The sequence below is a fragment of the Cyprinodon variegatus genome, unplaced genomic scaffold, assembly GCF_000732505.1.
Source record: "Cyprinodon variegatus isolate N-32 unplaced genomic scaffold, C_variegatus-1.0 Scaffold975, whole genome shotgun sequence".
In the NCBI taxonomy this organism is placed as follows: Eukaryota; Metazoa; Chordata; class Actinopteri; order Cyprinodontiformes; family Cyprinodontidae; genus Cyprinodon; species Cyprinodon variegatus.
In genome coordinates this window covers 218163-235360 of record NW_015151428.1, presented here as the reverse complement: position 1 = coordinate 235360, position 17198 = coordinate 218163, and the positions used below count along the sequence as shown (strand labels likewise).

Here is a 17198-nt window from a genome sequence, read left to right as displayed (position 1 = left end):
AAGGAAGGAAGGAAGGAAGGAAGCGATCTGGCTGTCAGGATTTCTGTCTGACAGCAGTCATTTACAAAAACAACAAAACCTCCATTTTAGGTTGATTTTTGGTAAATTCAAGGAGGTCATACAGCCTTGTTTTTTTGCTAGGTTGGACCCATTCAACATGGACACGCTTGACATTACATCCACAGAAACAGCAGGGGAACTTCTGACTCAAAGTAAATCCAGGAAAATAGGCTACAGGCTTATAGATGCATCTGGCCTGAACTACTGAGGTGTCAGTCTGTTCATTAAACAATGTTTTAGTCATAAAGAGTCAAATAAAAAGGCTATTGTAAAGATACTTTTTGGCAAATACTTACAATAATACATATTTGGATTGAGGTTTTTAAATAGCATCTTTGTGTGTCTTTTATTGAATAGGATATTCAAGTATAGTCAGTGTTTTGTTGATGGTCGCACTGTCCAGTACACTTAGTAAAGGATTTTTATTGTAAACTTTCTTGCATTAAAACAAACAAACCATAAAATACAGTAAGACATGATCAGGCAGTGGATTAATAGGGAATTATTCTCTATGGCACTAACTTCTTTGTAGTGATTTCTGTTTCATTTCTACTAAAAGATATTTTTAGGATGACAAAAATGTTAATAACTGGGATTTTTTGTTTTTTTTTATAAACTGGTATTCAGCAGTCTTTATCCATTATAGGATTGTTCAATTATGTGTTTCTGAAGCAGCATTTATGTAGCAATAGCCACATGTAAAGTCAACACTTGTAGGAAGTGTCACTTTGCAGAATCATGTAAATGGCTTAATTTAGCCATTGTCCTAATGGCAATGTTGGTAATAGTCACATAACAGACTGCATGTAAACACAGACGGTGCCCCCCCTCTTTTTGCTGGATCCACTTCAGTCTGTTTGTGGAGCTCTGTCCTCAATCACCCTTTGTCTGTCAAAAGCTCTTAGCGCTTCCATCCAGAACCCTGTGCTCTCTGCATTCATTATTAATAGACCTCAGTGGGCCAAAGACACACATACAGAGGCTGAGCCTCCACGTAACAGGCAGCTATTTGAGATAAAATATTAAATCAAACACTCATATTTAGAGAAAAAGGAGACGCAGGAGGAGATGATAGAGTATCTGTATTTTCAAATATTGCAGCTCATCAGATAGTCAAATGAAATCATCTATCTAGCTTGTTTTACATGTAAATAAATTGCAGAATTGATAAACCCAATTTTAATTAGGGTTCAAAGCATTCCTAGATGGCCGCCTTCTTCTTTATAGACTCTCCTTTTTTTCCTAAGCCTTTGTTTCAGGACTACATGACATGCAAAAATCGATTATTGAAGAAAGAAACATTATAGAGAAAACAGATATAGAATATAATAGATCCTTGTTGGTTTAGGTCAGATACAGCTTCTAAAATAAACACCTGACTCTAATCCTGACAATGTTTCATATTTATATGTTGCATAGCTTATACTAACTTTTGAAGCTTATGTTTTTTATTTTTTATATTGAAACTTTCCCTACAGTCTGTACGTGCTGCAAGCTTAACTGAAAATTCAAAATCCTGATTTAGATGCTCTTATCTTGTTTCTAATTGTTAACCACGAAAATCTGAATTTTTAATTTGAATGAGCCATAATCGTACAGCTTTAATGCTTTAAACCACTAGCAGATTCTCCCAGCAACTTACAGTGGATCCCTTAAAAATCATGAAAACGTTGTATTTGTGTGTGCTTATTTTTTAATTTAGGTTATAAACCTTTGAGGTCTCTCCCATAAGACAAATTATTTCCAGTTTGGAAAATGTTTTGTTTAGTTTTTATAGTCAGTTTATGTGTTTTAAGTCATAATTTTTGAGGGGGAGATTTTCCATACTTCGAAGTGCTCAAGTGAATTTTTTGCCCATATGTGACCGTGTGTGTGTGTGTGTGTGTGTGTGTGTGTGTGTGTGTGTGTGTGTGTGTGTGTGTGTGGGAGGATGGAGGGGTCAGGGTGGGATTGGGAGAAGGGGATGTGTACCTGTCTAGCCCTCAGAGTGAGGACCATTTTTCCAATTTTACCATCAGATTGAGGACCAGTTGTTGCAAAGTGAGGACATTTTGCTGGTCCTCACAAGATATTTTGCTAATGGTTAGGTTTAAGGCTTAGGTATCAATTGGGTTAGGGTTAGGGTGAGGTATGCATTGCTAATGGTTAGGTTTAGTTTTAGGGTTAGGGCATAGAAAGGGTTGAAAATGACTGAAAAACAATGGAAGTCAATGGTCCTCACTACATATAGCAGAATGAGTATGTGTGTGTGTGTGTTTGTGGGTGAACCTATGTGAGTTTTCTTAATTTGACCTTTCTCCATATGCTATGGGACAGAACAGGGGAACAAGAGGTGAGCCGTACACATGCTATCCGTCTGAGCAGTTTGCAGTGGCTGCACACACTACAACACACTCTAATTGGGCTACCTTCATTCATATTGACATTGAATACCAAACCTCTCAAAGAAAGTAATCACATACTTTAATCCACATCTTAACCGTCAAAAAAGTATTAAAATATGTATATATATATATATATATATATATTTAAAAAACTAAAGGTTTATTAACCCCCAAAACACACACAAGCACACATATGCATTGCAAGTCCTGCGTGTCATTGTTACCTGATATTCACAGTGTGTAGGAGAACCAGACGAAGGAGAAGGTCATTCGCATGATGTCAGAGTCGATCCGTTCACCGCTGGCCACGGGTGTGATTGGCGCCCTCTCTCCCTTCGCACACCCTCAGGCTCCATCTATTCTCTGCTGTAGCTCCCCCCTCCCCCTAAAATCTGCAGCATCAGCCGTGCCCCCGCCAGGACACACAAAGTTGTTTCTATTTCTAGTTTCCAATTAAAGTTAAAACAATAGTTCTACCTGAATTGAAATTATTACCTGAAGGTGTATCGGTGGTGTGTTACTCATACTGCTGCAGGAATGTATGCTGGTGATTAAAAATGTATGTAACCCTTTTGGCACTTAGACCTTTAAAGAAGATCTGCAGCAATTGTTGATACTTTTCACCCTCCATATAAACCTTAAGGAGTCTAGAAATGTTTTGCATATGATCAACAAGCATCAGCCGATATCCGTCACATAAGCAGGCAGTTAAACATTTTTTTTCAAGCTTTATTATGTGGGTATCCAGAGGAGCTGCATTTTCTACCAATTCATAATAATCATGTTATTACCAGTTTGTGCAAAGAGTCAGCTTGAGCGCAGTATTATGTGAGCAGGTTTATATATTTCAAGTTCCATGCAGTCAGGCTCTGCATGCCAATTTTTCATTTGGACCCTTGAATTTTTTTCCCTGCCCTTGATGCTAAAATTAATTGTAGATTCAGATTTATACAGTAGTTAAAGAAAGTTGGAGGTTAAAGTTTTCTTATTTTTCTGTTGAGATGATAAAAAAAGCTAAAAGAAGAAAGGAAAGACATGGATTGATTAGATTAACCAATGGTGGTATCAAATTATTCCACAGTGAGTATACCTACTGCCTTTCAGGTTGTAACATAAAGTGTATTTAGCAAATGAACACAGAGACCAGGTGTCTCATTTGTCTTTAGAAGATCAGATTGGTGTAAAAATCATCATGGTCGGTTTCATCAATAAGTGCCTCAATTTTAAGTCATGATTTGGCACATTTCAGTACATTGCCATGCAGGTAAAAAAAAAAAAAAACACATGTAAAATGCAGATGAAAAATGTTTGCAAATGAATATTCTTGGCTGTAAATCAAAGAAGATGCAACAGTTAACTATTGTCATACTGAATAACAAATCATTTTTTTATATTTCCGATATATTTCTTACATATTATATACTATTTTTGTATACTTGATGAACTTTGTAATTCTATGTCTAAATTTAGACCGCATTATATACTAGGCTGCTTTTTCTTCATGTTAAATGCGAAAAACACCAGATCCGGTGTTTCCATTCATTCTAACAGAAAATGCAGTCTTATGATGGCCATAGCAACTAAACCTTGAATCTGGGTGGGACCACCGAGAACACTGACAAAAATCAAACAGAAAGCGAGACATTTAAAACTAGGGTTTCTAACTCCCTGAAGAAAAAAAAGGGACACCTCATGTGCGTGCCAGCTGACCCGGTTGCCTTTACCCCTACTGGCGTGATGATTTATTTTTTTAACTATTTGACTCAGATCTGCATTGAATTAGATGCATATTTGCAGTGAGCTTTATATTCATTATCACAGATTTTTTCCACGTATTCTTCCCTATATTTCTGCATCCTTTTTTTTTGGAGGAGGAGGAGCTTCGCTATGCGAAAGGTGCACCGCCCCCAAAAGCAGCGTCAGCCTTTAAATTTCTCCGTTCCCCCATACTGCTCTGTTGTCTCCCGCTATCTTCTCCATGAGCAACACTTGGCTCGACCAATGGGATGAGGGTATTCTGGATCGTTACATATATGTTGTCAGCTCATTGGTCACAATGCAAGAAAGCGCCCAGAAACAAGTTTACCGTAAGTTTTGTATCTAACGTGCCCTTGTTCTTCATTTTCAATTAGCTTTTTACTGACTATTTTTTTACTCGCACAATAATACGGGACAAAGTGTGTTCATTTTCCACTAAATGCAGGACAGGTACATCTATTTCTAAATACGGAACGCTTCCGTTTTTCAAGGGAAGGTTCGCAACCCTACTGAAAACACATTTTTTTGTGTCAAGCTGGGCAGACTTGGACAAAAACAATCAGTAAAGATTTCAATAAACAGTTTATTTAGTCCTGGCAGAACATAGGAGGATCGAAATAAAATAAGGTGAAACTTTTTTTAGCTTATTAGAGCAGCACCTGGAGCTTGTTTTTTCCAGTGGTCTGTAGTGGGACCCTCAACACACAGGTGGGAAAGTTTGGTTGCAAGCTGCGTACCTCCTGCTTATGGCTAACTGTAATAGCTACCCTCATTTTTATTAGTTCACAGGATGTAAAAACAAACAAATGTTTTACAATCTTTTGGTCAAACCAGAAACTCCCAGCTGGTTGTGTTTTGTTATTGCTTGATTTTTTATTTGAATCATGAAATCATCTTTGTTGTTTGGATGCCAAACTACCTTGTTAGGGTTTTATTTGTTGTTTTCATTGTAAATTCCTACCAGCACCTAGAGATGGTCTTTTTTTCCTCAAGCCTCATCTTGTTTAACATTCTCTCTAGATAGTCTGACAACTAATTAATCATCTTTAGTTGGATTCGAGCTCTTTTTCTTTGTAAACAATCTAATTTAAAGGCAAACACAATAGCCTCATATTGCATACTTGACTAAATGTCGTTCAACAGCCACTGATGAATAAAAGAAACACAAATTCTCACAAAGCAAAGCATCTATCTGGACAGAAGGCCAACCAGGCTTTCTTTAGAGCCATAGAAATCATTTTCCAAAGGACATTGTTACATTCCTGCATATCATAGTTTACACATACTCATGAACCAATGTCCACCGCTAAGAGATATCTTGTGATTTACATTCATATGTAAATGAGCAATCTTAGGAAATAAGGAGGGGAAGAAGCGAGAGAAGAAAATCAGCTTATCACCCCTAAACAGCCGTCAACATGAAATATGTTGGTTTGTCTCATCAATGAAATCGAGCAAAGGAAAGCTACCAAACTGGCTGAATGGACAGTCATGCAGTAAAAGAAGAAAAAAAAATGCACAAAATGTTTGTATAGGAGCTGCTTTAGTGAGCGACGCAGAAAGAGCAGAGCATCCGTGTGAAAATCCCCAGCTGCCAAAGGCCTTTGGCTAAAAAGGGACTTCACTTTCCAAATGGGTACGATTTAGGAAGGGGTGAGCTGAGTCATAAGGGATTTAAGAAAGTGCTGAGTTGACGTTTATGCGGGAGGCTCTGTCGGTGTTTAATCTGAACAAATAATAAAAATTTTGAGAAAAAAACAATTTAGGCTAATATTTTGAATTGCTAATCAAACAAAATTAAAGTATTGATGATTTTAGCAAAAATGGCTGATAATGGTTTGTTAATTAGTAGAACGAGATTTAAAATCCATCCATTTGTTGTTTATCTATTAGTGTTTGAAATTATTACATTTACATCATGAACAGGTCAAGCTGTTACTTTGAATCAATAACAGAAACGTATTCCAGTACCAGAATCTTTACTTCAGCACTCTGAGGGGAAATGTGGTGATAAATGAAAAGTCTGGAGATTTCCCAGGTTTATTTCTGCAGAGTCAAGTTGAATTATATAAACTGAGACTATTATGTATCAAAAAGATACCATCTGAAGGTCCTTGAAGTCATTATAATTCACTGGTCAGCGATAATGCGATCTGTCACTCTTTCTTTTGTCCCCATGGTAACCAAGTGGCTTGTTGAGCAATAGTGATACTCTCTGCTATTTACATTCTCACATCTAGTTTTAAATCAGATAACAAAAGTGTTCAAGTGTTAAGCTAAGTTTTGCAACAGACCAGTGTTCTTGACAACCTTTTCAATTTTAGTTGTATTTTAGATGAAAATGCAAATTAATTTTAGTCACAATTAAGTCATATCATATTTGAGAGTTTAAGCTTTCATTTACAGAAAATCAAATACTTAATCTATTTTTTCATTGTGTACTCTTTCTGTATATAAGTTAAACATGTCAATACAGAAACATGTATTATATTTTTAATAAACATAGATGTGCATATGTTTGTTAGACATCTCATCACGTGTTTGAACAGATTCATTCAATCAAATACTTATTTTTCTTGTCTTTTACTTAACTCGTTTCCTCAGCTGATGCAACCTAGATTAGGAAACATTACTATGAAGATCAAAATCCTGTTGCTCCTATATTCAGTTTTTGTTTTACTGTAAATATTTGGGTTGACGCTATACAAGTTTTTTTATTTCTGTAACAATACTGATATTGCAGCATTGAGTATTTGCTAATAATGATATTAAACAGATACCATTTCAGCACTAATTATACTAACTTTTATTACTCATCTTGCTTATATTGGACATTTTAGATGCAGGTTGATAAATTCCAGTAGTTATATCCAGGTTGATATTGGACTGAATTTCAAATCAATATAAATACCTTAATGAATCCATTTTGTTATCATAAGATGGAGGGATAGTTGCTTCCCTGAAGTTTAAACTCACTGGCAAATTTGCTCAGACTCTCTGCTGAGCTTCAGTCTCTTAAGGTCACTTCTATCAATTCTCACTCAAACAGCTTAGCCGGGGGGAGAACCCTCTGAGCAGTTATTTTCAGATTATCTACACAAAAGTTTCTGTGTATTCTACTGTTACTTATGGGTGATGTTATTCATAGTGAGAAGAAAATATGGGATTAAAATGTTTTTCAGTTTAAACTAGTAAAATAGTCGATTGTAAAGAAAAAAAAACAGCATTGAAATTTGTATTTTTGGTTATNTTTTTTTGCATTCTTCACTATATTTCTGCATCCTTTTTTTTTGGAGGAGGAGGAGGAGCATTGCTATGTGAAAGGTGCACCGCCCCCAAAATCAGCGTCAACCTTTACATTTCTCCGTTCCCCCATACTGCTCTGTTGTCTCCCGCTATCTTCTCCATGAGCAACACTTGTGTCGACCAATGGGATGAGGGTATTCTGGATCGTTACATATATGTTGTCAGCTCATTGGTCACAATGCAGGAAAGGGCCCAGAAACAAGTTTACCTTAAGTTTTGTATCTAACGTGCCCTTGTTCTTCATTTTCAATTAGCTTTTTACTGAAAATTTTTTTACTCGCACAATAATACGGGACAAAGTGTGTTCATTTTCCACTAAATGCAGGACAGGTACATCTATTTCTAAATACGGAACGCTTCTGTTTTTCAAAGGAAGGTTCGCAACCCTACTGAAAACACATTTTTTTGTGTCAAGCTGGGCAGACTTGGACAAAAACAATCAGTAAAGATTTCAATAAACAGTTTATTTAGTCCTGGCAGAACATAGGAGGATCGAAATAAAATAAGGTGAAACTTTTTTTAGCTTATTAGAGCAGCACCTGGAGCTTGTTTTTTCCAGTGGTCTGTAGTGGGACCCTCAACACACAGGTGGGAAAGTTTGGTTGCAAGCTGCGTACCTCCTGCTTATGGCTAACTGTAATAGCTACCCTCATTTTTATTAGTTCACAGGATGTAAAAACAAACAAATGTTTTACAATCTTTTGGTCAAACCAGAAACTCCCAGCTGGTTGTGTTTTGTTATTGCTTGATTTTTTATTTGAATCATGAAATCATCTTTGTTGTTTGGATGCCAAACTACCTTGTTAGGGTTTTATTTGTTGTTTTCATTGTAAATTCCTACCAGCACCTAGAGATGGTCTTTTTTTCCTCAAGCCTCATCTTGTTTAACATTCTCTCTAGATAGTCTGACAACTAATTAATCATCTTTAGTTGGATTCGAGCTCTTTTTCTTTGTAAACAATCTAATTTAAAGGCAAACACAATAGCCTCATATTGCATACTTGACTAAATGTCGTTCAACAGCCACTGATGAATAAAAGAAACACAAATTCTCACAAAGCAAAGCATCTATCTGGACAGAAGGCCAACCAGGCTTTCTTTAGAGCCATAGAAATCATTTTCCAAAGGACATTGTTACATTCCTGCATATCATAGTTTACACATACTCATGAACCAATGTCCACCGCTAAGAGATATCTTGTGATTTACATTCATATGTAAATGAGCAATCTTAGGAAATAAGGAGGGGAAGAAGCGAGAGAAGAAAATCAGCTTATCACCCCTAAACAGCCGTCAACATGAAATATGTTGGTTTGTCTCATCAATGAAATCGAGCAAAGGAAAGCTACCAAACTGGCTGAATGGACAGTCATGCAGTAAAAGAAGAAAAAAAAATGCACAAAATGTTTGTATAGGAGCTGCTTTAGTGAGCGACGCAGAAAGAGCAGAGCATCCGTGTGAAAATCCCCAGCTGCCAAAGGCCTTTGGCTAAAAAGGGACTTCACTTTCCAAATGGGTACGATTTAGGAAGGGGTGAGCTGAGTCATAAGGGATTTAAGAAAGTGCTGAGTTGACGTTTATGCGGGAGGCTCTGTCGGTGTTTAATCTGAACAAATAATAAAAATTTTGAGAAAAAAACAATTTAGGCTAATATTTTGAATTGCTAATCAAACAAAATTAAAGTATTGATGATTTTAGCAAAAATGGCTGATAATGGTTTGTTAATTAGTAGAACGAGATTTAAAATCCATCCATTTGTTGTTTATCTATTAGTGTTTGAAATTATTACATTTACATCATGAACAGGTCAAGCTGTTACTTTGAATCAATAACAGAAACGTATTCCAGTACCAGAATCTTTACTTCAGCACTCTGAGGGGAAATGTGGTGATAAATGAAAAGTCTGGAGATTTCCCAGGTTTATTTCTGCAGAGTCAAGTTGAATTATATAAACTGAGACTATTATGTATCAAAAAGATACCATCTGAAGGTCCTTGAAGTCATTATAATTCACTGGTCAGCGATAATGCGATCTGTCACTCTTTCTTTTGTCCCCATGGTAACCAAGTGGCTTGTTGAGCAATAGTGATACTCTCTGCTATTTACATTCTCACATCTAGTTTTAAATCAGATAACAAAAGTGTTCAAGTGTTAAGCTAAGTTTTGCAACAGACCAGTGTTCTTGACAACCTTTTCAATTTTAGTTGTATTTTAGATGAAAATGCAAATTAATTTTAGTCACAATTAAGTCATATCATATTTGAGAGTTTAAGCTTTCATTTACAGAAAATCAAATACTTAATCTATTTTTTCATTGTGTACTCTTTCTGTATATAAGTTAAACATGTCAATACAGAAACATGTATTATATTTTTAATAAACATAGATGTGCATATGTTTGTTAGACATCTCATCACGTGTTTGAACAGATTCATTCAATCAAATACTTATTTTTCTTGTCTTTTACTTAACTCGTTTCCTCAGCTGATGCAACCTAGATTAGGAAACATTACTATGAAGATCAAAATCCTGTTGCTCCTATATTCAGTTTTTGTTTTACTGTAAATATTTGGGTTGACGCTATACAAGTTTTTTTATTTCTGTAACAATACTGATATTGCAGCATTGAGTATTTGCTAATAATGATATTAAACAGATACCATTTCAGCACTAATTATACTAACTTTTATTACTCATCTTGCTTATATTGGACATTTTAGATGCAGGTTGATAAATTCCAGTAGTTATATCCAGGTTGATATTGGACTGAATTTCAAATCAATATAAATACCTTAATGAATCCATTTTGTTATCATAAGATGGAGGGATAGTTGCTTCCCTGAAGTTTAAACTCACTGGCAAATTTGCTCAGACTCTCTGCTGAGCTTCAGTCTCTTAAGGTCACTTCTATCAATTCTCACTCAAACAGCTTAGCTGGGGGGAGAACCCTCTGAGCAGTTATTTTCAGATTATCTACACAAAAGTTTCTGTGTATTCTACTGTTACTTATGGGTGATGTTATTCATAGTGAGAAGAAAATATGGGATTAAAAGGTTTTTCAGTTTAAATTAGAAAAATAGTTGATTGTAAAGAAAAAAAAATAGTTTTGAAATATTTATTTTTGGTTATTTGGATAAATTTACTTTATATCTGTTAAAGTTATAGTGAGATTTCAATTTCTGTGGAAACTATTTTGGTTTTTATTCTTATCACGCAAAGGAAAGGAAAGTTGCAGGTTTGATTCCATACTCAGGGATTTTGGGAAATACATATTTGGTAGTCTATTAAAAGTTCTAATCTGTGAATGTTTGAATGTGTTCTTGTGAATATACCTTTAAAGTTACATCTGCATTCTCTCTTTAACATATTTTAAGGTTAGATATTGATGGCGCTTAATAGTAAGAGTGGAGGTTTTTCATTTGGAAAATGTTGGGGTTTAATTGCAAATTTAACCAAGGCCATGTTTTGATCTGGACAAAGCACTTCATTTAAATTATGCCTACTAATCTGCATATTGTTGTATGGTGTGTGTCTGTGTGTGTGCATTTGTTTGATTGTGAATGAAGAACCTTGAGATGTAAAAATAACTAGAAAAGCTGAAGAATTGGTCAATATAGCACTCAGTGCTAGCATATTCCTTTACATATTATATCAGCATGACCAAGTTAGTCAACACTCTAATTAAGCCTTATGATTAATACAGGATTATCTATGTATATAGATTTTTGCTAAATTTTTTAAAGTTAATTATGCTGTTTGTCCTCTCCTGGGAGAATGTTGTTTTATTATAACAATCTGATGCAGATTTGTCCGACAAACACTATCTATTTATCTCAGATAGATAAGATCATGTCACTTGGGCTACGTTCACACTGCAGGCCTTGATGCTCAATTCCCTATTTTTTTTTTGTGAAATCCAATTTTTGTGATCTTTTGTGGGGTTTTTTTGTGATCTCCTGTGTAAACTGCATTCATACAGCTTATATGTCCCACATGCCTAGTAGAAGACGCAATGACGTCACAAGCCAGCGTGCTTCAGGACTAAATCTGTGTTTCACGGATTTAGTGCTGGAGCGCATCTAACAATCTTTTCAAGCCTTAAAACCTACATTTTTCAAGATGGTAAAAAAAAAAAAAACTGCTCTCCGCATCATTCTCCGCCATGGTGTTTTTTTTTCTTGCTAGTTCTGTGTAGCAATACGCAGAATATTGACCTATGTTGGTTACTAATGCCGTTCAGGTCGGATGAATGCGACCTGGCCGTTCAGACACAGGTTGCATTTGAAAAGATCAGATTTGTATCGGTTCAGGAACACATAGCCAAGTGGCCCGGGTCAGATTGGAAAAAGTCGGATCTGTGTTGTTCAGAGTGCCATGAAAAGATCCGATCCAGGTCGCATGTGGGCAAAAAAATCAGATTTGGGTCACTTCAGGCTGCGGTGTGAACGTAGCCTTGGTGTGTAAGATACCACACCTGTTTTAGAAGTTTAAGAATTTGAATAAAGGAGGAAAAACGCGTTAGCCATAAAATTCATAACTGAATGAATGGGTCATCAGTCAAGTAGGCAGTTGCCAAAATTCCTGTTTGAATTTGGGGCATTTTATGCATTCCATGTTGAGTTCTAAAGGTTGTCTCATTGAAAGTGTTTTTTGTTTTGTTTTTTAGATAGAAATAAAGTCTAAAATTGTGTATGCAAAGTTAAATGTTGTAGTTCAGAGTATGATTTAAGTCACATTTGATGGCAGGATTTCTCCTGGGTAAATAGCAGAGACACAGGAGGCCCCATGGGTACAAACTATGCCTCCTTGACTACAATAAGGTGGGGCATGTAATCACACAAAGTAAAGTGATATATATCTTAACCCATATTGTGTTGAGCAAAGATAAAGTTTTCCAAAATGTACTGCAAATTAATGGCATGTTTAGAGTCCTATGATAAATTTAAACCTTTGATATACAGCAGTTTTTTTACAGTTTTTTTGTAGCTCATACTCCATTGTGGCGCCTATCCCCATTGACTCGACATGCAAATCAGAAAAAAAATGTATTAAGGTTTCAACCTTTTATTTTTTTGGTTGTCTTTTGAGTAGTGATGCATCCTGGGCAGGAAGCTATAGGTTAAACACTGCCACAGATACCAGTTTTAAATAATAAAAAAAAAAAAGAAACAAGCCTGAAACAAACAACACCATGATAAGCATGTAATAAAGAAAATACAAATGTTTTTGAGACAAACACAGGTTTGAAGTTGTGAAATTGAGTCACTGGAAGGTTTCTTGGCTCAGCCTCCTGGAGGTAATGACACAGGTGCCCTTGATGAAAGACGCTGGAGGGCCAGCTGACCAACAACTGTTTTCCAGCAAACAGTAGCATAAAAAATGAAAACAGTGTTCTTCAACTAGCAGGATTAATAAAAAAAAAGCTCTCATTTTTCTTCTTTTTTTTTCTCATTATGTCCTTTTCTGTCTTTGCCTTTTTTATTATTCTATGTCTTTTCATCTGTCACCCTGCTTCCTCTATCTCTCGATATAACTTCCATGGCTGGTTGATTTGGCAGAGCAGAGGGAAACAGGCAAGGCCTCCACAGTTCAGGGCTCCAGAGAGCTTGTCCAGGCAGCTGCAATCAATCACAGAATAATCCCTCCTCTCGCAGGACTGCCGTATGCCAGGTGACATGGTCAGCAGCTGCCGAGAAATAGAACGCCTACAGCCGATATCCAAGTTATATTAGACTGGGAAACCAGTGAGTATACTGATCTGCGGAGAGATTGTCTGAGACAAGCCTTACTTGTCACTTTGAAACTGTTATCCTAAAATAAAATGGTTGTGTGACCATTTGATGACAAATTGGTTAGGAACTCTTTTGACTTTTCAACCTACATGTAGTCAATATAGGCCTAACTAGTTGGTGGGACCTTTGTGAACCTGAGATAAGTCTGAATGAAGCTGAATGTGAATTGAATAATAGATTTAAAAAATATGTTAATTCTAATTTTGGTCCTCTTTTCTTTCAGACATGTCTAGAGTTGGAGAGGTATCTACAGACAGAGCCCAAGCGACTCTCTGAGCTCTTTGATGAAGAGTTGGACTGTCTCCTAACACCGGCCTTCATGCAAGGTGGTGACAGTGATGAAGATCTGATGGACCCACTTCTGCCCAGCCTCGCTGACCACCCAAGCCCACCGCCTCTACTCATAACCCTCCCTAAGGTTCAGGCCAAAGTCCTTCAGGTGTCCAGTCCAAACAATGGTCAAGCAGTATCTGGGGTTGACACAAAGGATCAAGTCCTCGGAGGAGTCAACGCCGCACAACTTAGTGCCGCCGTCACATCCCTAACACCGCCGTCATCGCCAGAACTCGGCCGGCACCTCGTCAAACCCACACAGACGCTCACCGCGACGGCAGACGGCACATTAACGCTTAAACTGGTGGCAAAGAAAGTAGGGCTAGGGGCAACCAAGGTGGTGGCTGCTCGAGCGTTACCATCCCCACCAAGCCGAGGAGGAGCCCTGAGTGACAGCGAGCAGGCAGGTGGTGGAAGTCTGGGCGGAGATATTCCTGAGAACAAGAAGAGAGTCCACAGGTGCCAGTTTAATGGCTGCAGAAAGGTTTACACCAAGAGTTCTCATCTGAAGGCACATCAGAGGACCCATACAGGTAAAAATCTGCTTTTTTTGTTTGTGTTTTATTTCTCATGTCCTATAAAAGCAGATGATTGTTTTTTTCTTTTTTCACCATCAATTTTAAAGGTATAATGGAGGATGTTCAGAAATTTTTGAAAAGACCCACCCTCTCCACTTAAAAAAAAAGAACAGGGAACGTCCAATAAAAGCTTGCGAGAGCATGCATGAGCCCATTTCTCCTTGTGCACACTCTGCTTAAAGATTGCTGTTTGCATTGCTCATACAAGCTTACTTTCCAAAAGAGGGTTTGCAATTTTTCCGCTATGTCAGACTCACCACCGTTAAGTGAAAATGGTGACGAGCACGTAGGACGGCCTTACGTAAACATATCATCAGAATGACTGACAATTAGGAGGATTACTTAGTTTGATGATCCACTCAGAAAAAAAAACATTCTCCACTATACCTTTAAATGCGGAAAAAACTGTTAAGTAGACCAAGAGATAAAACCCCACCCAAATTGAAGCTTTGGGTAATACCTGAGTTCCAATTGACTATTAAAGGCGCGGCTATGAACATATTATGCCGTCATTTTNTTCTCCTGGGTAAATAGCAGAGACACAGGAGGCCCCATGGGTACAAACTATGCCTCCTTGACTACAATAAGGTGGGGCATGTAATCACACAAAGTAAAGTGATATATATCTTAACCCATATTGTGTTGAGCAAAGATAAAGTTTTCCAAAATGTACTGCAAATTAATGGCATGTTTAGAGTCCTATGATAAATTTAAACCTTTGATATACAGCAGTTTTTTTACAGTTTTTTTGTAGCTCATACTCCATTGTGGCGCCTATCCCCATTGACTCGACATGCAAATCAGAAAAAAAATGTATTAAGGTTTCAACCTTTTATTTTTTTGGTTGTCTTTTGAGTAGTGATGCATCCTGGGCAGGAAGCTATAGGTTAAACACTGCCACAGATACCAGTTTTAAATAATAAAAAAAAAAAAGAAACAAGCCTGAAACAAACAACACCATGATAAGCATGTAATAAAGAAAATACAAATGTTTTTGAGACAAACACAGGTTTGAAGTTGTGAAATTGAGTCACTGGAAGGTTTCTTGGCTCAGCCTCCTGGAGGTAATGACACAGGTGCCCTTGATGAAAGACGCTGGAGGGCCAGCTGACCAACAACTGTTTTCCAGCAAACAGTAGCATAAAAAATGAAAACAGTGTTCTTCAACTAGCAGGATTAATAAAAAAAAAGCTCTCATTTTTCTTCTTTTTTTTTCTCATTATGTCCTTTTCTGTCTTTGCCTTTTTTATTATTCTATGTCTTTTCATCTGTCACCCTGCTTCCTCTATCTCTCGATATAACTTCCATGGCTGGTTGATTTGGCAGAGCAGAGGGAAACAGGCAAGGCCTCCACAGTTCAGGGCTCCAGAGAGCTTGTCCAGGCAGCTGCAATCAATCACAGAATAATCCCTCCTCTCGCAGGACTGCCGTATGCCAGGTGACATGGTCAGCAGCTGCCGAGAAATAGAACGCCTACAGCCGATATCCAAGTTATATTAGACTGGGAAACCAGTGAGTATACTGATCTGCGGAGAGATTGTCTGAGACAAGCCTTACTTGTCACTTTGAAACTGTTATCCTAAAATAAAATGGTTGTGTGACCATTTGATGACAAATTGGTTAGGAACTCTTTTGACTTTTCAACCTACATGTAGTCAATATAGGCCTAACTAGTTGGTGGGACCTTTGTGAACCTGAGATAAGTCTGAATGAAGCTGAATGTGAATTGAATAATAGATTTAAAAAATATGTTAATTCTAATTTTGGTCCTCTTTTCTTTCAGACATGTCTAGAGTTGGAGAGGTATCTACAGACAGAGCCCAAGCGACTCTCTGAGCTCTTTGATGAAGAGTTGGACTGTCTCCTAACACCGGCCTTCATGCAAGGTGGTGACAGTGATGAAGATCTGATGGACCCACTTCTGCCCAGCCTCGCTGACCACCCAAGCCCACCGCCTCTACTCATAACCCTCCCTAAGGTTCAGGCCAAAGTCCTTCAGGTGTCCAGTCCAAACAATGGTCAAGCAGTATCTGGGGTTGACACAAAGGATCAAGTCCTCGGAGGAGTCAACGCCGCACAACTTAGTGCCGCCGTCACATCCCTAACACCGCCGTCATCGCCAGAACTCGGCCGGCACCTCGTCAAACCCACACAGACGCTCACCGCGACGGCAGACGGCACATTAACGCTTAAACTGGTGGCAAAGAAAGTAGGGCTAGGGGCAACCAAGGTGGTGGCTGCTCGAGCGTTACCATCCCCACCAAGCCGAGGAGGAGCCCTGAGTGACAGCGAGCAGGCAGGTGGTGGAAGTCTGGGCGGAGATATTCCTGAGAACAAGAAGAGAGTCCACAGGTGCCAGTTTAATGGCTGCAGAAAGGTTTACACCAAGAGTTCTCATCTGAAGGCACATCAGAGGACCCATACAGGTAAAAATCTGCTTTTTTTGTTTGTGTTTTATTTCTCATGTCCTATAAAAGCAGATGATTGTTTTTTTCTTTTTTCACCATCAATTTTAAAGGTATAATGGAGGATGTTCAGAAATTTTTGAAAAGACCCACCCTCTCGACTTAAAAAAAAAGAACAGGGAACGTCCAATAAAAGCTTGCGAGAGCATGCATGAGCCCATTTCTCCTTGTGCACACTCTGCTTAAAGATTGCTGTTTGCATTGCTCATACAAGCTTACTTTCCAAAAGAGGGTTTGCAATTTTTCCGCTATGTCAGACTCACCACCGTTAAGTGAAAATAGTGACGAGCACGTAGGACGGCCTTACGTAAACATATCATCAGAATGACTGACAATTAGGAGGATCACTTAGTTTGATGATCCACTCGGAAAAAAAAACATTCTCCACTATACCTTTAAATGCGGAAAAAACTGTTAGGTATTACCCAAAGCTTCAATTTGGGTGGGGTTTTATCTCTTGGTCTACTTGAGTTCCAATTGACTATTAAAGGCGCGGCTATGAACATATTATGCCGTCATTTT

General features: G+C 37.7%; 1 protein-coding gene across 1 annotated transcript in view; it reads left to right on the top strand.

Moving 5' to 3' along the window:
• Positions 1–17198, top strand: part of klf7 (Kruppel-like factor 7 (ubiquitous)) — a 105250-nt gene that overhangs the window by 56604 nt on the left and 31448 nt on the right. The window contains exon 2 of the mRNA XM_015398969.1: positions 13524–14166. Coding sequence (XP_015254455.1) covers positions 13524–14166 — 643 coding nt within the window. The remainder of the gene's footprint in view (positions 1–13523; positions 14167–17198) is intronic.